Raw genomic sequence first — 23905 nt, 5'->3', positions numbered from 1 at the left:
GTCAATCACGCGCCTCTTTCTTTAAGCCCAGTGTTCCTTTTTTTAACCATCCACCAGTATAGCTTTGCAAGTTGCTGGTGGGATTGTTAGCATGAACAACCCCATGCATGATCTCATGAATGATTGATTGGCCACATTGCGGCCGATGGCGTTTCCTGTGTATGGACAGTTTAAGCCCCTTTGGGGTACGTTCACCTGTATCAGAAATGGTGCAGATTTTCCACAGCACTACATCCACACCAAAATCTGTATCGAAACTGTGTCAAAAACTGCTTCAAAATCCACAGCATTAATTGTTGATGCAGATCTACAGCAGATTTCCCCTTTTAAGTTGAAGTCCGATACGTATCCACATCACAATTGTGGATTTTGGCGCGGTGTTTAATGTGGATTTTGGTGCAGATTTTCCGCTAAATGTGAACATACCCTAAAAGTGACAGAAAAGCCTCCGACTGGCTAAGCCTGAATATACATTCTGCACATAAATGGTCTATCCTAAGGAGAAGCCATCAATGTATACTCCAGAAACCCTGTATTAGAAAAAGAAGTGACCCTAAATTCAACTTTTTAGAATTGTTAAATAAATGGCGCTATGTATTTTTAGCCCATTCGCACAACCCCAATACAATGTGGGGCGCCATAAGCTTCATCATATCTTGTTTGGCAATTGTCACACAGCATTAATCGGTTTCCATATTCGAGCATTGTTCTACTTCTACTCTATGCCATAAGCCATCTAATACTAATGATGTAATACGTTCACCAGGAGTCCCATAGGGATTTTTTTTTCAATTTGATGTATTTATTTTTTATGGGGGCGCATTTCTACCATTTACTACAAACAGCTCAGGCGGTACATTATTAGGATAATGTTGGAATATTTTACATTGTAGTAATAATAGCTGAAAGCAAATTTATTTACCCGTTTATGGCAGATTTACAAATACTGCTTAATATAATTAGACAGTGCAAACTTAAGGCCCTTTTACATACAATGACTATCACTCAAAATTCCCACAAAAGCCATCCTTTGATCGATAGTCGTGTGTAAATGTGCCCATCGTACACTTACTGTGCACCTATCGTCGATCGCTGACTTCAGGTCCGCATGAAATCCTCGTCCCTCAGTACCATAAGATAAGACGGACCCCACGCTGAGTTCTCCATGGGCAGCGCTGATAACATTCTTTCAGCAGCTGGCCCACTGAAGAACAATAGCCATGTATTTAGAGAATGGACCACCTGCTGTTCTCTAAATACAGGCAAATGAAGCTAGTTAGCTACTAAAGGGCTGATTAACCCATTAGTACCTAATGCAAAATGATCACTCGAAACTGTCAGTTTCTGATGAATTTCGAGCGATCATCTGTGTGTAAATGAACCTTTAGACTAGACAGTCTTAACATGTACAAGATTTATCACAGTGACAAATTTGGAGAATCTTTAGACTGTGTTGTCACCTATTAGTTGGCTTAAGGGCCATTTACACGCAAATTGTTGAAAAGGTTTTGAGTGATTCTTTTGCATGAACTGCTAAAATGTCCATTAGCAGCTTATCACCCTTATTTGCATGTAAATGATCCTTCCATACTTATATGTAGAGAACAGCAGGTGGTCTGTTCTCTGCATTCAGCTCCTTTGTTCTGCAGTGAGCCTGCAAGCTGAATATAATGTAATCAGCACTCCTGTGGAGAATACAGCACCATGGACAGAAAACACAGCATGCGGTCTGTGTTATCTTCTCTCTGACTGAACGATGGACGTTATACTCACATAAAAATCATCATTCAGCTGAAGAGTGAAAGATGGGAGCATTTACACACAAGGATTATCGCTCAAATGATGGCTTTTGAGTGAATTGTGAGCGATAATCGTTGCATGTAAATGGGCCTTTAGTTTGCATCAGATTTTGCTTTTCACAATTACACAAATTGCACAAAAATTTTCACAAAGGGTTGCCCCTTTATTAAGCATGGTGAAAAAAAGTGTCCAACAGTGTCTAAAAGACATGATAAATGTGGTGCAAAGCATGAAGACGGTATTCTGGGGATATTTATGAATTTTCAATAGTAAATCTGCCCCATTGTATCATTTGGCATGTATGGACTTCTATTATTTGCCTGACACTCACCAGACATATAGCTTTACAGTACATTATCTATGAAGTGGTCTCATAAAAAGACTAGACTATGCAGTGTTACCAGTGGAATCAAACCAGCCATACAGGTTAGGAATGGAAATGAAGCATGCCTTATAAGAATGGCCCGCTCCCTTTGGGAGTCAGCCATCAGCATTTTCTATCTTCATGAGGCCTCAGTCACACGGGCGTTTTTTCGCACGATTTGCGGATCGCATAACGGATGCGCATCCGCAAATCGCATGACTGGGGCTGACGATTCGCTGAAAAATCTGCACCTAGCAGCGTTTTCAGCGAAACGGCCCGCCGCTGCCCGCTATCCTCTGCCACAGCTGTGGCAGAGGAGAACGATGTTCGCCTATTGAATTCAATGGAGCCGGCAATACAGCCGGCTCCATTGAAAGCAATGGGCTGTCGGCAAGCGCTGGATGAATTTTTGGGGAAGGGCTTAAAATATAAGCCCTTCCCTGAAAAACATCCTAAAATGTGTAAAAATAAAAAAAAATGTATACTCACCTTTTTCAGCCCTGTGTGAACCCAGCCTATAGGTTAGCCATAGCAAAGTATATACAAGTAAACCTTTCTTCCATCACTGTCCTAGGCATCGACTTGCTGGGGGCAAGCAGCGCCAGTCAGGAGTTGGGCACACTAAATGTATACAGTTCTTTAATCAAAAGTGAAATAGGTGTAACATAGCATTCAACTAAAAAGCATGATAACAGCATTCACCCCAAAACACTGCAAGTACCCAGACCATACTGTAGTTATTTAGGTAAGATAACCCACATGTGATAAGTAAGTAGGTTATATATGAGAGTACACAGTATAAAACATAGTGCATTACGCCGGCCTGAGCTTCTGTTCCGTATTAGAGTGTCACATGATTGATGTGTCAGCTCACAGTAGGCATTATGGGATTGTACATAGTAGACAACCCACGGGTCAAAGTGAATAACCTGTAGCCAATGGTAAACTATATCGCAGCCCATCGAGCCTACAAGAACTATTGAAGCAGGTGAGGACAGCATGATGTCTCTGTGATGTACCGTGTATAGAAGCGGTTGTAGTACAGAGCTTGGTGAAAATGTCTAACAATATAATGAGTAATTAGAGAAATATATCTTCATACTAAACCACTGAGAACCATAAATGATGATCATTAGGAAAACCTCTTGACATTTACTAATATTATAAACTGCCATCATTATAAGGGTGACTGCCCACTACAGTTTTTTTTTTCAATGCGAAATTCGCAGTGTTTTTTTTTCTGCAGGGGTCTATGGGACTTGTAATGTTAAAATCGCGATTTCGCAGTAAATTGTGATTTTGCGCGATCACGATTTTAACATTACAAGTCCCATAGACCCCCGCAGAAAAAAAAAACACTGCGAGTTTCGCAGTGAAAAAAAACTGTAGTGGGTAGTCACCCTAAAACTGTCCAATGTAAGTGGGTGATGGATATGCCATATCCTTCTATCTTCCTGCAGCCACCATTGGAGAGCGTTTAGGAGCTTCCTGCCTACAATTAATGCACTGAACCAAATGAATGTTCAGTCCAATCTGTGGAATCCCATTTGTCACAAATGATAAACTTATTCAACTCCACATTTGACACCAATGCTACCTCACCCGTACTAGACCACATCGTATGGGGAGACCGCGCACCTCTCCATACTACAGGTGTGGAACACCAATTGCTGATTTTTTCACTTAGTGTGGATTTGCAATGACAGTCACACTTTTTGGACTGAAGTGGCAGATTTACTTAGCCAATAAATTCCCTGTTGAAGTCTGTTTATTGGGTCTCCTAGATGTGGAAGAACGCCAACACCCTACACGAATCTCACTATGTGAAATACTTTTTATAGCCTGTGAGACAATAGTGATTAAATGAATAGACAGGCGACCCTAACTATAGCTTGTTGCAATAATATGGTTAATACGGTTATTTGTTATGAAACAATCAGACTACTAATAATCACCTGTCTGTCCGTGCGTGAGTGAGTGGGTTTGTGAGTAACTTACATGACGGTGATATCATCAAAAGTCCTTCATCCTCAGTGCAGTGAAGGAGTTACATGCTCCGCCCCTGACCACATGACGGTGACAGCATCACAGGTCCTGTACGCACACGGCTGCTATCCGGCTAGGTGTTCGTTAGTATTACATAGCAGCTAAGGCCATGGGGAAGGGGGGGGGGGGGGGGGTTGTAGTCTGCCTGTAATCTGCGAAAGGATGCAGGACCTTCGATGACATCACCATCATGTGACCAGTGGTGGAGCATGTAAGTCATTCACTTGGGATGAGCATCACCGTTATGTGATCAGGGGTGGAGCATGGTCATTTCATCACAGGTCTTTCATCTCCAGTGCTGTGCTGCTTCTGATCCCTGTTGTATGGGCTGAACAATGTATGTAGCGTCGCCCCGCAGCTATTAGGTTCTATTGAACCTAATAGCGCAATGCTCACGGTGCGGAATTCCACCGTGGAATTCTGCCCCGTGAAATCACCCGTAATCACCCGCGGCATGTTCTATTTTGCTGCGGGCGTACGCGTGGACGGCTTCCATTGCAGTTGCTGAGTATGAGTATGGGGTCTTTGGGGGGGGGGGGCACCGTGACGGGCTCCGCTGCAGTATTCCGCTTGCTGAGCCCATCACGGCCGTGGGCACTAGGCCTTAGAGAAACAGCTCCATCCTCTATAAATAGGCATAAATAAATTAAAGGGGTTGTCCAGTTGTAAGTTATTGATGGTCTAAGGATAGGGTATAAATTGTAGATTTGCAGGGTTTGTCACCCGGGTCCCCTGCTGATCAGCTGCTTTTTGGGCTAATGCAGTCATGCGCTGTACTAATTTCTACAAGAAGAAGACAGCTCCATTTCCATTGCAGTGGCCAGGCTTAGTATTACAGGCAAAGTTCTCATTCAGTTCAATGGGACCTTTGCCTGTAATACCAAGCCATGCCACAGCAGTGGGAACAGAGCTGTCTGCCTCCTGCAGAAATAAGCTCAGTGCACAGGCGTATGGGCCCAGCAAACAGCTGATCGACTTGCTCCATCGAATTGAATGAGCATTCTGAGCAAATACACAGCATTTTTTTCTCTTTTTTTTATTATCACATTCCAAAAGCCATAATGTAGCTGTATGAGACCCTATTTTTTGTGGTGTGAATTGTGTTTTTTAGTGGTACAATTTTGGGGTGCATATAACGTATTGACTATTTTTTTATTCTTTCTGGGAGGGATAAAAAGGAACAGCAGTTTTCCAGTTTTTTATGCTTTAAATTTTGCCCCATTCGCAGTGGCAGAAATAACATATTGCTTTTATTTTCCTGTCCAGCACTATTACTACAATACCAAATTTATATGATTTTTTTCCTTCTTTTTGCACACTAAAAACGCTTAGTACTTGATCAGACAAGCGATTTTTTAGCGCATGCATAGGCGCGCTAAAAAAAAATCTCTGGACGTATGTGTTAAAAAACGCATGACTGAAGCTAAAAATCGCACATAAATCGTGTGTCACCATTGAAAGCAATAGGCGAGGATTGCTATCCCCTCCTGCGGCTGTGAGAGCTGCAGCAGGGGATTCCTTGGATGTGAATCCCCTGGATGCTGTCACATCGAGGGGCTTCACCTTGCTGTCAATGGGGTCAGCGGTAGCAGCGCCGGCCGCATTGAAAACATAGGGAGAAGATCGCGCTCCTCTACCACTGCTGTGACAGCTGTGGCAGGGGAGTCCTTCATCTCTGCAGGGCGTGCCCTGATCAAAGTGCTGTCACAGTTTTCAGTGATGAGGGGACTCCCCATGGGGATGAAGGAATCCCCTGCCACAGCTGTCACAGCAGTGATGGAAGGGTGCGATCTTCTTCCTATGTTTTCAATGGGGAGGAAGGCTTTGCTTTTTTGAACGCTGTCCTATCTTTTGCAGGTGCAATTTTTTCGGCCTTCTAAAAAACGGACATGTGACCGCTTTTATTAGAAAGAATTGGTTCTAATAAAGCTCATTTTTTTACGCCCCTATAGAGCGCGAAAAAAATTCCTCGTCTGACCACGGCCTTAGAAAAAAAAAGGTTTTCCATCAACATTTTTTTTTTTAGTTTTCAGTCAGAGCTTATGTGAGAGCTCTGCCTTTGGTACTACTCTGGGGTACATACTACTTTTTGACCATTTTCTCTGTATTGAGGTGACCACCTTTTTGTGGTGTTCACTGCGCTGCATGAATAATGTTAGTTCAGCACAATGACGGCCCCACCATATTCAGAGAGCTCTAAAGTTTTTTCGTTTTTCCATCAGCAGAGCTGTGTGAGGCGCGTGTTTGTTGTGGAGCGAGCTGACATTTTTATTGGTGCCATTCTGGGGTACATACAACCTTTTGATTACTGTCTAATTTTTTTGGAGGTCAGGTGACCTAAAACAACCATCCAAAAGACACAATCCGCATATCACTGAAGAGAGGAATGTTTAAAGTGTTTTGTGATATACCATTTCTACCGCATTACAACACTGGGCATCTCATTTACAGTTTTAGGGTCCCTGAGGTGCGTGGGGTGGTACACATTCAACATGGGCACCATGTGTCGTACAACAAACATGAAACTGGTAGTCCATTTCTTGCCACTCGTGAATCATCTGGTCCCTGGCTATTAAGTTCACAGCTCCAACAATTTGCTGTCTGAAATCTTGAAGAGTAGCGGGCATAGATGCGACAAAATCTGTCCTTTGATAAAAATCACATGGGGCAAGGTAGGGTGACCTGGAAGGCCACTGCTGAAGAACAAGATCATGTTGTCAATCCAACGTCCCGGTATGGTGCTGTTCCGATAACAACGGAAAGTGAAAGTGAGGTAGGGCGCCATCTGGTATGAAAATTACGTTTTCAGAATCTGATTAGCATTAGCTCCATATTACAGTCCACAAAACATGGACCAAATGTGAAGTAAAAATATGCTCACCTGAAAGCTACCTAAAACATTTTTTTTAGTTCCACTAGTTGACCATGTGATCACTTGATCGCTTCTATAATACACTGTAATACTTTAGTTTTACACTAAACCAGTGTTTCCCAAACTCCAGTCCTCATGAATCCCCAATAGGTCAGGTTTTCTGGATCTCCTCAGTATATTGCACAGGTGATGTAATTATTGTCAGCGCCTCAGACATTGCCACAGGGGTTCTTACTATAGAATATCCTAAAAACATGACCTGTGGGCAGAGGCGCATCTTGAAGCTTCTGGGCCCCGATGCAAAGTGTGTAACAGGGCCCCCAGCTATAATGCTTCATTCATAGTACTGGGCTCCCTATGTGGAGAGGAGAGGCCTTATGGGCCATTTAAGGGTCCTGGGCCCGGGTGCAACCGCATCCCCTGCACCCACTATAGTTACGCCAGTGCCTGTGGGGGTCCATGAGGACTGGAGTTTGGGAAACACTGCACTAAAGCGGAGCCTATTAAACTCTGGCTCTGGCAGAGCCTAATGGGCTCCTATAGGCCATTGTTGGCCTATTCCTGCTACAGTAACCAATCAGCACACTATTGGCTGCAGCATCTACGTGCTTAAACTGCAGGAATTGGAGTAATGTATAATTCCAGCAGTTGTGGTAGGAGTCCGGCTAAGTGTATCAGTCATGATATCCTATCGCTATCCTTGCTAGTTCAGTTGTAGCACCCAGGAGATGAAGTTGATGTATATATTCGTCATGAATCAAAAACTAACTCATGACATATGATATATAGACACCATAGAGCGTGACGGGGTTAACAGGCTTGGTTAAAAAAACATTAAAAATTTTTGGAACAGTTTGTAAATAATCGGTTATTACATCTGAGTTATACATGAGCAGCTTGTGCCGGGCACATGAGTATCAGGAGACGAGGATGGTGCTGCACATCGGTAGTGGCAGCGAACGGCTCCCGGTGCTCCTTTATTTGTAGCATGTTTAGGTATTACACCGGCTCCCGCTCACTGGAGCGTGAAAAGAAATTACACGACACAGTCACGCTGGGAAGTCCTGTATGTAAATTGGTGGATAATGCGACCCACATTAGCCCTACTGATGATAGGTTCAGTTTCTGTGCTGTCAGATCCTTGTATCCCCCTGAATGAGCGGCTGCTCTGAATGAATATTAGCATAATGTATGCGGCTGATAAGTGACTTGAGCTCTGGGTTATTGATAAACCATTTAGGCAGATCGTTGTCAGCCTGATGCTCGGTGACATCACAAGTGAAATGTAACGTGCTGATCTCCGCTTCACATAATAAGACACACATTCTCTTTACATTGTAGGGGCCAGAGGCAACTCCGTGCCGCCTGAGCCGGGTACAAACGATCCTCATCACCCCAGCCAGTCTCATCCAGGGTTTACAGTGGGGCCGCAGGTAATGGAATCTTTACAGTTCTGCAATTATTTCATGCCAATTTGTAACGTTTTGTTTAGGATTTTTTATGTGTTTCTGGGATTACTGTTAGAATGTATCATTGGAAATGTGGGATGTGAATTCTAGGAGGAGGAGGAGGATGGGAGAATGTTAGGATTTACCTATGTAAAGATATAGAATGCTCAGTGAATAGAGAGCGAAGCTTATGGTAAAGTTTCAGGCTGACTCTTTCTTGGTAGGAGGTTTGTAAGTTTGGTTACTCACTTAACACTCCGAGACCTTTAATTGTAAGGGGGACTTAAAAACTATCAGTGTGCTTTATGGAAATGATCCAGTTGAGTCCCGCAGGCCAATCAATGAATCTATACACGTGAGCTTGAGATATAACTTATCTACAGTTAATGCAGTATCTTGTTATCTGTTATCTGCCGTTTCAAGCTGGGGAGAGGCTGACTGTAACATTGTATGTGAGGGGCTGTTTAGACTTGGCGATTTCTTGTTTGAACGAGTGAATGATTTCAGAGTTTGCTGTAAAGATGCACGTCGGCTCGTTCAAATGAGAAGTGATTGCGAAGACCAGAAGAAGTGATTGAGAAGGACTGAAACCGCATGATTAGTGAATGAGCTGAGGAAGATTTTTACGCCTACATGAAATGAATGAAAAGTTAAAAATGTATCATTCATTGTTTAATTGTTGGCTGCGTTTACACAGAATAATTATCTTTCATTTTGCTTGTTTGAACATTAATTGTTTCGTGTAAAAGGGCCTTAAGGGCTCAGTCAGACGAGCGGATGTTTGCACGTTTTTTCCGCATGGAGAAAAAATGCACTGCGTGCGAAAAAAAATCCATGTCCATTGCCACCCATATGTTCCATCTTTCCATTGTTTCCGCGAACGCAGTGCATTTTTTTTCAGCACGGAAAATCGCATGAATATCTGCTCGTCTGACTGAGCCCTTAGGCCGCCTGCAGACGGGATTATCACAGTGGGATGCAGACCCGTGCCCCTACACTCGCTCCCTGCGTCTTCCGTCTCTGCTATGCGCAGAGCGGAGCGGCCCAGCACTACTGACATTTCTGTGCGGGCCTCTGCGAGACCTGCACAGAAATAGAACATGCTGCGGTTTGTTTTCCGCGTGTGTTTTCACGCAGACGAATCGCAAACGTCTGCATAGGATTGCATTTTGCTATGCAATCCCATGCAGGCAGGCATGGGCAGAAATTTTGCGGTAAAGCCCGCTGCAGAATTATGTGCAGGGGGCCTTAGACTAAAAAAAAGACATATGTCCATCCAGTTCAGCCTATTACCCCCCAATGTTAATCCAGAGGAAGACAAAAAACGCCAATGAGGTAGAAGCCAATTTTTCTCATTTTAGGAAACAGAAATTCCTTCCGACTCCAATCTGGCAATCAGAATAATCCCCGGATCACCGACCCTCCTGAGGTAATCAGTGATATAACATTTAATATTGTAAGAAAGGCATCCAGACCTCTTTTATATTCTTTTATTGAGTTCTCCATCACCACATACTCAGGAGAGAGTTCCACAGTCTCCCTGCTCTTACAGTAAAGAACCCCCTTCAATGTTGTGTAGAAACCTTCCCTCCTCTAGAAGTAGAGGGCGCCCCCTGGTTACAGTCACAGTCCTGGATATAAATAGATGATGGGAGAGATCTCTGTATTGTCCCCTAATATATCTATACATAGTTATTAGAGCGCCCCCTTGTTACAGTCCAGGGTATAATAGATGATGGGAGGGATCTCTGTACTAACCCTTAATACATCTATACATAGTTATTAGAGCGCCCCCTTGTTATAGTCCAGGGTATAATACATGCTGGGAGAGATCTCTGTACTGACCCTTAATACATCTATACATAGTTATTAGAGCCCCCCCTTGTTACACACTTGGGTATAAATATATGATGGGAGAGATCTCTGTACTGACCCTTAATACATCTATATATAGTTATTAGAGCGTCCCCTTGTTACACACTTGGGTATAAATATATGATGGGAGAGATCTCTGTACTGACCCTTAATACATCTATACATAGTTATTAGAGCACCCCCTTGTTACAGTCCTGGGTATAATAGATGATGGGAGAGATCTCTGTACTGACCCCTAATATATGTATACATAGTTATTAGAGCGCCCCCTTGTTACAGTCCAGGGTATAAATAGATGATGGGAGAGATCTCTGTACTGACTCCTAATATATGTATACATAGTTATTAGAGCGCCCCCTTGTTACAGTCCAGGGTATAAATAGATGATGGGAGAGATCTCTGTACTGACTCCTAATATATGTATACATAGTTATTAGGTCGCCCCCTTGTTACAGTCCTGGGTATAATAGATGATGGGAGAGATCTCTGTATTATCGCCTGATATATCTATACATAGTTATTAGAGCGCCCCCTTGTTACAGTCCTGGGTATAATAGATGATCTGAGAGATTTCTGTACTGACCCTGATATATCTATAGATAGTTATTAGAGCTCCCCCTTGTTACAGTCCTGGGTATAATAGATGATGGGAGAGATCTCTGTACTGACCCTGATATATCTATACATAGTTATTAGAGCGCCCCCTTGTTACAGTCCTGGGTATAATAGATGATGGGAGAGATCTCTGTACTGACCCCTGATATATCTATACATAGTTATTAGAGCGCCCCCTTGTTACAGTCCTGGGTATAATAGATGATGGGAGATATCTCTGTACTAACCCTTATTACATCTATACATAGTTATTAGAGCGCCCCCTTGTTACAGTCCTGGGTATAAGTAGATGATCGGAGAGATCTCTGTATTATCCCCTGATATATCTATACATAATTATTAGAGCGCCCCCTTGTTACAGTCCTGGGTATTATAGATGATGGGAGATATCTCTGTACTAACCCTTATTACATCTATACATAGTTATTAGAGCGCCCCCTTGTTACAGTCCTGGGTATAAGTAGATGATCGGAGAGATCTCTGTATTATCCCCTGATATATCTATACATAATTATTAGAGCGCCCCCTTGTTACAGTCCTGGGTATTATAGATGATCTGAGAGATTTCTGTACTGACACTGATATATCTATACATAGTTATTAGAGTGCCCCCTTGTTACAGTCCTGGGTATAATAGATGATGGGAGAGATCTCTGTACTGACCCTTAATACATCTATACATAGTTATTAGAGTGCCTCCTTGGTACACACTTGAGTATAAATAGATGATGGGAGAGATCCCTAATATATGTATACATAGTTATTAGAATGCCTCCTTGTTACAGTCCTGGGTATAATAGATGATCTGAGAGATTTGTATACTGACCCTGATATATCCATACATAGTTATTAGGTCGGCCCCTTGTTACAGTCCTGGGTATAATAGATGATGGGAGAGATCTCTGTATTGTCCCGAGATATATTTATACATAGTTATTAGGTCGCCCCTCAGACGTCTTTTTTCTAAACTAAATTATCCTAATTGTGAAAACCTCTCTGGGTATTGTAGTCCGCCCATTCTGTTAATTACTTTAGCTTCCTGCCTTTGTATCCGCTCAAGCTCTGATATGTCCTTTTTGAGTAGCTGCGCCCAAAACTGTCCACAATATTCCATGTGTGGTCTGACCAGTGACTTGTAAAGGGGAAGAACAATGTTCTCCTCATGCGCCCCTAGACCTCTTTTGATGCAACCCGTGATCCTGTTTGCCTTGGCAGCAGCTGCCTGACACTGGTTGCTCCAGGTAAGCTTACAGTTGACTAAGGTCCCCAAGTACTTTTACATGCCAGTGTTACCCAGTGGCTCTTTAATGGGACTACTAACGGGAAGTCCAGAGAACGTTTTGCCCCGATTATCACAATGTTATGTCACCTATCTCCAGTTCTGGTAGCCACCAGAACCGTCCTTACATTGTGACGTATAGGCCTTGGTATTGAGGTTTAGTGCTCCTTTAATTGTTACTTCCACAACTGACTCCTGACGAGATCACAATATTTCCATAACGTACGCTAGAACTTTCAGGAAGAAGTGATTTTATCAAAAGTTCTAAATGCAAGACACAGAAATTGGAAATGTTGAAGACGTGTCACAACGCTTTTTTCTGCATTAAATATGGAAAAGCAGCTTGTTAGACAAAATAGCTCCCTGCGGAGAAGATTTGACTGTTAGATAAGTAGCTCCGGCTCATTTTTCCAAGCTCACATTTAACTGTTTCAAGATGCTTCTGTATGGTGACTTTCTCTAGTCCCAGATTATAAGCGTGCGTTCACACGTAGAGGCAGTGAGGGAAGCCCAACGCTGGACCGCACCGATCCACAAAGCCATGAGTTTGCTGTGGATTCACTTAAATGGCACAAGCTACAATACCGCCAGAACAGACAATCTGATGAATGTGCTGATCTGTAGGGGTCCAGGTGTAGCCTAAAGCCGGCCCCAAACAGGCATAAGTCTATTTATGCTGCGTATTTGCACAATGGGCATTGCATTTTTGCGCGTCGGTGTATATTCTTCTATATTTTTTGCTTGCGTATGCCCTGCGTACTACCTAAATATGTGAGGGACCCCATACACAGTCCCCAACAGAAATAAGCCCTGCAATGTGATAGATTCTCCTGGTCTACTGCCGTGATGCTGTAGGGCCTCCTGTACATGCCGAGGGTCTTGGTGGTGACATGTAGCATGGACTGACGTCAAGTCACTCCTCTATGTGACTGCATCTACGAGGTCCACTATCTACAACTCTACACACACAACACAATGTAGGGTTACCGACCACTTACCGGTGTTTGCCTCATCCCCATTATTTTGTTGCACAGAATAGTGCATTCTGCTATGTTTTTTAGCCACGACCAAACAAAAGGGAACCTCACTGAATCCGGTATAGAAAATACATTCTGTAAGGATTTATTAGGCTATGTTGGAGGTTGAAGGATAGACCAAAGGACTACAAAGATTATTGGAAATGTATCATTCTGTTTCAAGCAGTAATACATTGCCCTGACCCAAAACCCATGGGCCTGGGGAGCGGAGCAATCCCTCCTACAGCTGGATAATACATGTCAGTTAAAGGGCTTGTCCCATCGGCCCTTCTTACAGTGTACTTGCCCTGAGCATCTGTTGATCACTGCAGGTTTGACTTCTCCAAGCCTCTATCGTCGGCTGATCTGTCTCCCTCTCGGCCTCCCTAACGTACAGTTTTTTTCAGCAGTTTTTAACACTTCTAGAAGAAGGACATAAACTTCAAGCCATTTTTCTAGTCTTTGTCAGTACAATTTTTTGTGGCTTTTTAAATTTCGTAACCTTTAAAATGTGTGTTTTCTGGCATTTTCAAGTACTGGAAAGAGGCCTATAGAAAAACATCAGAAAAAATGCCAGAGCATGCTGCACTTCGAAAAAGAAAAAAAAAATGGCCACAAATGGCAAAAATAGCACAAAAACGACAAAATTACCATGTACAGTATGTAGACTTTTCAATTATTTGCTGTAGACTTTAAAGGGAACCTGTAACCGGCCTGAAGCACCATAAACTAACTTCTAGCCTTATAAGTCTATGAGTCGGATTTTTTGGCTGACCTCACAGGCGGGTACCGCGGTAACCAGGATCGGCTCCCCGTCACATCCCCTAACAGTTAGTTTATGTTGCTTTAGGCAGGTGGCAGCTTCCCTTTAACATGGGGTCACAGTATAGCAAAAAAAAAGTTAAAGAACACCAACAACAATGCTGCACAATGCAGTGTGAATCCTGCTTCCTGTTGTCTGCAGGCCTGGCCATAAGGAGAGGAAGAAGAAGTTATTTGTTGCCACATTTAAGTTTTTCTTTGTACTTAAGTCCATTTATGATGTAATACTGTGATAGTCATTCTATTATGGTCAGTGGGGTTTGACTGCTTTAAAGCTTTGTGAGCCAAAACCAAGAATGGAACCTACATAGAAAACATATAATGAAAAAATTTGCACTTTTTCTATGTTCTGGAGCCACTCCTGAGCTTGGCCTGCAGACCCTGATGTGCAATACTGACCAAAATACTGCTGTGTAGTCTTAGTAAGACGGCATGAGACGATGGACAAATTGGCATAAGCTGTATTATTTTGTATGTCAATACAATGGGATAAGTGTGGTGCAAAGTCATCTTAAGGGTGATCTCCATCGCAGATCCAGTACAAAATACTGGAAGAACAAGTGCTGAATGCAGCGCTTTTTCTTCTGGCTTCAAGCAGGCAGCTGAGCGAAAGTGAACAGACCCATTTATAGTCAATGGTTTGGTTCCGTCATAAGACTGAGCTATACGGTCCGGGGATTCCCCTTTCTTGCTTTTCAACAGAGCAGGAAACCAGAACCCCTGACGCAGATGTGAAGCCCCCCTAAGCACTGGCGTAACTATAGGGGATGCGATTGCACCTGGGCCCAGGAACCTTAGAGGGCCCATTAGGCCTCTCTTATCCATATAGAGAGCCCAGTACTATGAATAAAGCATTATAGTTGGGGGCCCTGTTACAGGTTTTGCATTGGGGCCCAGAAGCTTCAAGTTATACCTCTGCATTAGGGGTTAAGAGAAGTTGGAGGCCCCAAGATAAACGTTTGCACCCAGGCCTATGAGCCTTTAGCTACGCCCCTGCCCCTAAATTAGGCACAGTTGAGAGTGTGGAAAAAAGTGGTCATGCGTTCCAGACTTGTATATATTAACCTTACCAGAAATGACTTGTACTACTTAGAAAACTTGTTATGAAACCATTTAGTATACTTGTTCTGTCCTCATGCATATTTAGGCCGAATGCTTTAGTGTGTGAATATTCAATGAAGTGTCTCCCATCTAATGTAATGCATGTTATTATGACACACTTCTTGTTCTCTTGCTTGACTTTGTGATCTCAAAGAGTAAGCAGCATCGTTGAAAGGACAGGTGGATGTTGGATGTAGCATCTCAACCATATTAAGATCTCCGGTGGGATTTTTGAAATCACATTGCTTTTGGCAATCATTAAATTTGTATTATTAGTAGCTGGTGAGTCTCAGCAAACTAAAGAATGTTTGTGTCAGATGAAGACAAGTGTGTAAGATCAAGACTGGATGGGCTCACATTGTTTGAAAGTCCTCTCGAACATCCACAGTTCAGGAGTTTAGCTTCTATGCATGGCTAGTTCTTGCTCTTCAACCTCGCTGATTCTAGTCCTTTTAATGACTCTTGAGAACTGAATCCGTTTGCTTTCAGATTAAACTGTCAGTAATTACCAGATATTATTGCATATTACTAGGACTCACTCATATTTTGTATTTTAAACATGTTTTTCCTGGAACCTCGCCACCTTATCATCTCTCCAGCACTTATTCCTATTGGAAAGCTATAATTTTGTCACCTCCTTGAAATCTATTCCAAATGGAAAGCTATAAACTTCCCCCCCCTTTAGGACTTTTTCTTCTCCCTCTATATGACCTATTCCAATTGAATCTGTAGCCTTTTCATCTTTCCAGGGCATATTCCAAATGGAAAGCTTTAGCATTCTCCCACCTTCTGATCCCCCCCAAAGGAAAACTTTATTTCCTCTCTTTGTTCCCAATTCCATGACTACCTTCATCAATAATTAATATCAAGGCATTAAAGGTGTATGCAAGCTCAGTTTAGTACCACATGACATTTAATTGAATTTCCAATGACGAAATTACAATTTTTTTTATTACCTTTCCCTTCCATAACCACTAAACCACTAATGGGAGAAAGGAAAGGGGTGGAGCAAACCCAATGATATCAGAGGCTTGGTTCCCAGATGAATATCCAGAACCCAAAAGCATTAGAGAGGGTTGCAAAAATTAGATAGATAATGGAGGTGCTGCCAACCAGATGGACCCAACAATAGTGGGCAAGTAGATGTGTAAGGACCAAAACAACTGGTACATTGGCACCACTCTCTAATAAAGGTAGTAAGATGATAGGACGCAATATCCAACTATTCTTTTAATAGATTAAAAATAGAGATGAGCAAGTATACTCGCTAAGGACAATTATTCGATCGAGCATTGCCCTTAGCGAGTATCTCCCCACTCAGGAGAAAAGGTTCGGCTGCCGGCGCCGGTGACAGGTGAGTTGCGGCAGTCAGCAGGGGGAGCGGAGGGAAGAGAGTGAGAGAGAGATCTCCCCTCTGTTCCTCCCCGCTCTCCTCCGCTGCTCCCCACTCACCCCGGCAGCCAAATCTTTGCTCCTGAGCGGGCAGGTACTCGCTAAGGACAATGCTCGATCGAGCAATTGCCCTTAGCGAGTATACTCGCTCATCTCTAATTAAAAACCATCATATGATACATGTTTCGGGGTGGACCCCTTCATCAGTCAAGCTGGGTAGGACATCTCTTTTGGGATTGGAGAAATATGGATGCAAAAATACTGGTTATAGCAGCGGCAGAGAGAACCGGGGCTGGGGAGACCAGCACTTTTAGGTCCATTTTCCTTTATTCCCCAGAGTGATGCCCTACCCGGCTTGACTGATGAAGGGTTCCACCACGTAGTGCGCATCTTATGCTGGTTTTTAATTTATTTAAAAAAAGAATAGTTTAATATTGCGTCCTACCATCTTACTACCTTTATTGGAGTGTGGCGACAAAATACCAGTTTTTTGGGTCCTTACACAACTGAACCACTAATATCTCACCGCAGAGTGGAGAAAGATTCTTTTTAAGCCCAAAGCCTCACAGAAGCTGCTATACCTTTTACCCTGGTAGTTACTCCCATGGTTTTACACAGCTCTAATTCCCAAAAAGTTGGGACATTGTGTAAAATGTGAATAAATATTAAAAAAAAGAATGCAATGCTTTAGAAATCTCATCTAACCATATTTTATTTACAATAGAATATAGAACATATCAGAAGGGGGAAGGGAGACATTTCTCTATTTCATTTTTAAAAAGTTATCTCATTTAAAAATTAATGGCAGCAACACATCTCACAAAAGTTGGGGCAGGGTTAACAAAATGCTACAAAAGTAAGTGGTACTAATACAAAACAGCTGGAGGGTCAATTTTCTACTAAGTCACATGACTGTGTATAAAAAGAGCATGTTAGAGAGGTCGAGTCTCTCAGGAGCAAAGATGGTCAGAGGTTCACCGATATGTGAAAAACAGCATCTAAAAATTGTGGAAAAACTTCAGCAAAATGTTTCTCAACATAAAATTGTATAAGAAGCTCTGAATATCCCACTATATAAAGTACATAATGTCATCAAAAGGTTGAGCAGATCTGGAAAAATTCATGTGCACAAGGGACAAGGCTGATGGTCAGTGTTTGCTACTGAAGATCTACCAGCCTTCAAGCATCAATGCATTAAAAACAGGCATGATTCTATAATGCAAATCACTTGCAGAAGAAAAGTCCGGGGGATGAACCGGCTGCCCACAGTCCAGACCTTTCATTAATAGAAGACATTTGGCACATTATGAAATAAAAAATCTGGCAAAGACGACCCAGAACTGCTGAGCAGCTAGAATCCTCCATCAGACAAGAATGGGACAACATTCTCTCCCAAAACTCCAGCACTCATCTCCTGACTTCCCAGATGTTTACAGACTATTGTAAGAAGAAAAGGGAATGCTGCACAATGGTAGACATGATCCTGATTCTTTTTCTCTTTGCATTTATTTACATCTTACACAAAGTCCCAACTTTTTTGGAATTAGGGTTGAACATATATTGCATTTGAATGATTGATTGCCTACATGTGTCTATTTAATTGTTACCAAAGCAGATGGGTCAGGAGGGTAAAGTTTCTCCTTAAGGAGAGCATCTAGTTGGTGTGAGGAGACTTATAAGATCGTGAATGCTCCACTGGGAAATGTATGCCAATGGGAAGATGGAACAATACCTCTACAATGTTACATATTAGAAGGCAGCATTCCTGCAAGGGCAGCACCCCAGAAGGGTGACCCGAGACACTTGACTTCTGTGCAGAGCTGGGAGGAATAAGTGTTGGCTTGTCACAGCGGCACTTACCAGGCTCTGGTCCCTGAGGTATATCACGTAGCCAAGGCCAGTATTTATCATTTGTGATGCCACCTTTCCACACACCGGTATGTTACGTGGTGGAGAAAATAATACAGAGATTTGTGTATAGTACCCCGGGTCCTCAGGAACGGTTAGGGCCCGGTATAACTTTACTTGAGGAATTTTAACACAACAAGCATTCAAGGTAATGCAGGTTCAATTCACTTTTAATGCACACAGGCTAGAGCTCAGAGGTAGGAAGGATACACAGGATAAAAACCAGTCCTACAGTCCACGTTATCTGTATGGCACCACTCCTGGACTGGGAACACTCCAGAGGAGGAAGTGGGTAGGGGTCACTCTGCAGACTCTCTGGCAAACAATTATTTACAGAAAAACTTAAAACAATAACACCCCGCATGGCAGGCACGTGGGTGTGCCTCAGCCGTGTACCTCTGTGTGGTGATCCAGACTGAACGGCCGCACAGCAATAGCCTGTAGTGTGAACTGGTACCTGTATGGTGGGTCCCTTTATACAGAAATATTGGGGATGCTCTCACTCTCTCCAGGGCCTTGGGACTCACCCCATTCCCATTCAGACTTCACTCACTATGGGATGTCTCTCCTCTTCCTCCATCTTCACCTACATGGAAGCTGAAAGTGTTTCTATGTGGCTCTGTGTTAGCACTCTCTCCGAACTCCTGAAGATGGACTCCTTTCCCACTCTCAAGCACTTCTATTTATACCTTCTCTCATACCACATGACATGACAAACTGATACATTCACATGCATGCAATGGTTTTATTAGCGTTAACCTCTCAAGCGCCGCAGCTATGCTACACACACACTGGCTATGACAAGACAAGCTTTGCACAGTGCATCTACAGAAGGCAAACATCTGTGACATTTATGGAGGGGACCAGGATGGTGTACTGGGACTCTACACAAGTCATTGTCTGACCTTTTAACAGTTATTGTAGCAATGACTAGCAATATAATGCAAAGCTAGAATCTTCTCTGGAAGGAAAAAATTACGATGTACAGACAGACTGTCTGCTGGCTGAGTGAGAGGCCTATGATGTGGGTTGGGAGAGGTAAAGCTTCTTCTTAGGCAAAGCACCTATTAGGTGTGAGGAAACTTATAAGGGCATGGATGCTCCTCTGGGAAATGTATGCAAATGGAAGGATGGAATAATGTCTTCTAATAGGTGGCGTTGAGGAGGCATTGTTCCAGATTCTCATTTGCATAGATTTCCCAGAGGAGCATGCATGCAGTCTCCTCACACTTAGTAGGTGCGCTCCCTAAAGAAAAACGTTACCCTTCCCAACCCGCATCATAGGCCCATCACTCAGCCAGCAACCTACTGTACACCGATGAAGGGCAAAAACCTTGAACTAGTCAATCTAGGCATGGTTGTGTTTTCTTTCTGGGGAAGACTCTAGCTTTGGTTTATATCACCAGTCTTTGTTACAAGGCCTGTTAGAAGGGTTGGCATTGACTTGTAGGAATGCTACCTTCTAATAGGTGGCGCTGTGGAGTCATTGTTCCTTCCTCCCATTTGCATTACTGCAGATAGAAAGGCGACAGTCTTAAAGGGGTTGTCTCGCGAAAGCAAGTGGGGTATACACTTCTGTATGGCCATATTAATGCACTTTGTAATATACATCGTGCATTAAATATGAGCCATACAGAAGTTATTCACTTACCTGCTCCGTTGCTGGCGTCCCCATCTCCATGGCTCCGTCTAATTTCGGTGTCTTCTTGCTTTTTTAGACGCGCTTGCGCAGATGGGTCTTCTCCCTTTGGCTCGGCTCGGCAGCAGCGGCGTTCTGGCTCCGCCTCCTTGTACGCGTCATCGCGTAGCTCCGCCCCCGTCACATGTGCCGATTCCAGCCTCCTGATTGTATATTACAAAGTGCATTAATATGGCCATACAGAAGTACTTAACCCCACTTGCTTTCGCGAGACAACCCCTTTAAGCGTCTCATCTAAGCTTTTTACAGAAATTCTATTGATGTAATTTTCTGCTTCCTTTATCCATTATCTACATGGGTTCCCAAATAATTATTCTATTAAAATAGGATGCATAAGCAATGTGCAAAATATACAGTATATACAGGAGGTGATCAATTCTGAGCTAGTGCTTGCACTTCATTTTGTCACGGAACAAAGCATTAATTATTTAAAGCTCAGCCTACTGACAATAATGGGGTCCATATTGGCATTGTCCATGACTGGGACTTTTATATTATTGATTCCTTTAAGATCTAAGTATGGCTGTGTCTAAAAAACAGAATATGCTGGCAGGAAGTTCTAAGATTGATGGCAATGACATATGACAAAGTGACATGAAAAAGAGTTGGAAAACTACAGTCATTATAAAAGTACAGCAAATTGCGAGTAGCAATTACTGCACTTTAACTGTTTGAACTTATTTTTTTTGTAAGCCAGGACTTAAAGAATAACACTTGTGAGTTCATACAATACACTGCTGAGTTTCTCTCATGTAGTTGTAGACGTTCATCTTGCAAGAAATTGCGGTGAGTGTGTGTTATATGGCCATTTGTACAGTATGTGGACCACTGACCACCACACTTTCATGAGTGCCTTGGACATCTCATTTAAAAACCATAAACGTTAAAATGGGTTTGGGCCCATTTTTTGGACATTTAGGTTCCACTCTTCTGGGAAGGCTTTCCTCAAGATTTTGGAGTGTGTCTATGGGAATTTGCACTCATACAACCAAAAAAAGCATTTGTGAGGTCAAGCATTGATGTTGGTCGAGAGGGGTTGGTTCACAATCAGCATTCTGTTTCATCCCAAAGCTTACACTGGGGTGACGGTCAGAGCATTATGCAGGCCACTTGGGTTCTTCCACCCCAAACTCATCAAACCATGACTTCTTGGATCTTATTCTATGCACAGGTGAATAAGTTTGCTAGAATAGGAAAAGACCTCCCCCAAAACTGTTGCTACAAGGTTGGTAGCATGGAGCTGTCCATTTTAGGACTGTGCAGGTTTAGAGTCACTGAGCCATTCCGTTTTACCCATTCAGTACTTCTAATCATCTCTGTCTATGACATGGATGTTGCTTGATTTTATGCACTGGTTTGCAATGGATGTGGCTGATAAATCTCAACTCAATATTTAGGAAAGGTGTCCAAATACTTTCTGCTATATAGTGTATTCTTCCTTAGGCCTCATTCAGACGAGCGTGTTTATGTGCATAAATAGGGGCGCACAAAACCACAAGTCTGTTAGAACCATTGGCTCCATATGATGTGTTTACATGTAGAGATGAGCGAGCAGCCAAATGCTCAGGTTCGCGTTATTCGAGTCAAGCTTTTCGTAAAATTCGAGAGCTCTACTCAAGTAACGAACCCCATTGACTACTATGGGAGACTCGAGCATTTTTGTTTGTGGGACGCTGGGTGCCGAGCTCCCCCCCCCCCCCCCCCAGGTTCATCTCTCTCTCTCTCTTCCCTGCCTGCCAGACAAAAAATTTGCCGTTGACATACGTGCTGCGTCGCGGCGGGGAGGGGCAAATCAGGCACGTCACAGGGGGAGGAGCCAAAACTGGGGCGAGGTCGAACACGGCTTGATGCTCGTTCGAGTAATGAGCACCATCGAGTACGCTAATACTTGAACGAGCATCAAGCTCGGCAGAGTATGTTCGCTCATCTCTAGTCACATGTCTATGTTTTACAGGCATGCAAACGTACGTACCTGCAAAACATAGGACACGCGTGCGCCATAGGTCCATGGTGCGTGTCAATATTACCATTTGTGGTCATGAAGAGGTTGAACACTTTTACATCCTATATTGCGTTGGCATCTTGAATAAAGCTGTCTAAGTTTAGAAAGTCGTTTCCACAAATAATACGTCTTCCTTGCAATTTACGCAAAATAAATAAGAAAGGAATCATTCTGCATTTGGTATTTTCCCCATGGACGGTGTCTGATACTGCAGCTGATCCCCATTCACTTCAATACTAGACACGGCCCGCTGACAATACTAGAACTATTTATGAAGAATCAGCAGCCTCTTTTTGTTTCTGTCCACTTTAGAATGAGACGATCGGATTTATTAGAGTATTTATTCCAGTTGTTATGTATAATTACATTGACAGACATGGTGCTCGGCCCAGAACGAGGGCAGGACTTCATTTTTTAAAGATTTGTAATAGTTTCCAACTAGAAAACTCTCGGAAAAGAAATGCCATTGTGCACCTTGTTGATCAAACTGCCATAGAATACAAGGCCCCGGGGGAGAAACGTGGCCAACTGTCTGTAGATAATATGAAGAGTAAATAAATCACCCCAAGTGTCTTGCACCAAAAGTCTATTGCTATCGGTAGATACCGCCTGGGGGATGGAATGGGTATTTTAAACACACAGGCGGCTTGCTAAAAACATATCATCTTATATTATTATTAACCAGAAATGGATAGAAAATGTCTTGTTTGTGAACTAAACCTAAATGTGTCCTGTGGGAAAGCGCAATATATTAGTATAGATATGGGTAATTCATGTGCCTTGTGTTTATGTATCCTATTCTAGCATTACATTGTATGCAAGTACTAAACAATGGCTCCAGCAATATATGGTTTTTATGTACTTTATTCACATTTCATGCTTTATTCCTTACATTTGCGGTTGAGTATACTGTAAACAACACTCAGCCAATTGATAAAATAGAAAGCTTTATGAAATGCCTTTCAATGTACCGTTGTAGATTCTTCTGTCTTCTAAAGCGTATCACACCATACTTTCTTAACTCAGATTTATGTTTATTTTCCAGCCACTACTAGCAGCACAACAACTGGCATCAGCTGTAGCCGGAGTGATGCCAGGGGGTGCCCCCGGCCTCAACCAGCCAATCCTCATCCCATTTAACATGGCCGGACAACTTGGGGGACAGCAAGGACTGGTGCTGACTTTACCTACAGCCAATCTTACCAACATTCAAGGCCTGGTGGCAGCTGCAGCAGCCGGAGGAATAATGACTCTGCCATTGCAAAATCTACAAGGTAAGTCTATGTATCTAATGCATACTTTGCCAGAAAGAGAACTTCTCCATTGTGTTTCACCACCACTGTGAGCGAGCCAAGCCAAAGCCACCTAATGTACGACTATTCCTACTCTGAATGTCTATGTCTTCGCCCCTGGGACAGTCCATCCTGCACAGACTCCAAGAATAAACTTCCACTTCACCAACTTCGTTACATTCACATGAAATTATGCTGCCATGCTTACGGGGCGATGTAACTTCCTTTGTGTCCAAGGAACCTAAAGACCTATTAATATATTTTCTATCACTTGGTCCCCTTTCAAAAAGAGTGCCACATCGGTCCACTTGTGTGGTATTTCAGTTCAGACCTCTCTACTTTAAAGGAACCTAACTGAAATGTCAAACCCAACC

At 42.9% G+C, this 23905-nt stretch overlaps 1 protein-coding gene across 1 annotated transcript in view; it reads left to right on the top strand.

The window, feature by feature from the left end:
* Window positions 1–23905, top strand: part of POU6F2 (POU class 6 homeobox 2) — a 558245-nt gene that overhangs the window by 273453 nt on the left and 260887 nt on the right. The window contains exons 3-4 of the mRNA XM_066584657.1: window positions 8424–8515; window positions 23285–23513. Of these exons, the coding sequence (XP_066440754.1) occupies window positions 8424–8515; window positions 23285–23513 (321 nt within the window). The remainder of the gene's footprint in view (window positions 1–8423; window positions 8516–23284; window positions 23514–23905) is intronic.

This window comes from Eleutherodactylus coqui, chromosome 12, assembly GCF_035609145.1.
Source record: "Eleutherodactylus coqui strain aEleCoq1 chromosome 12, aEleCoq1.hap1, whole genome shotgun sequence".
In the NCBI taxonomy this organism is placed as follows: domain Eukaryota; kingdom Metazoa; phylum Chordata; class Amphibia; order Anura; family Eleutherodactylidae; genus Eleutherodactylus; species Eleutherodactylus coqui.
The sequence above is the reverse complement of the archived record's forward strand: the minus strand, read 5'-3'. Positions and strand labels throughout refer to the sequence as shown.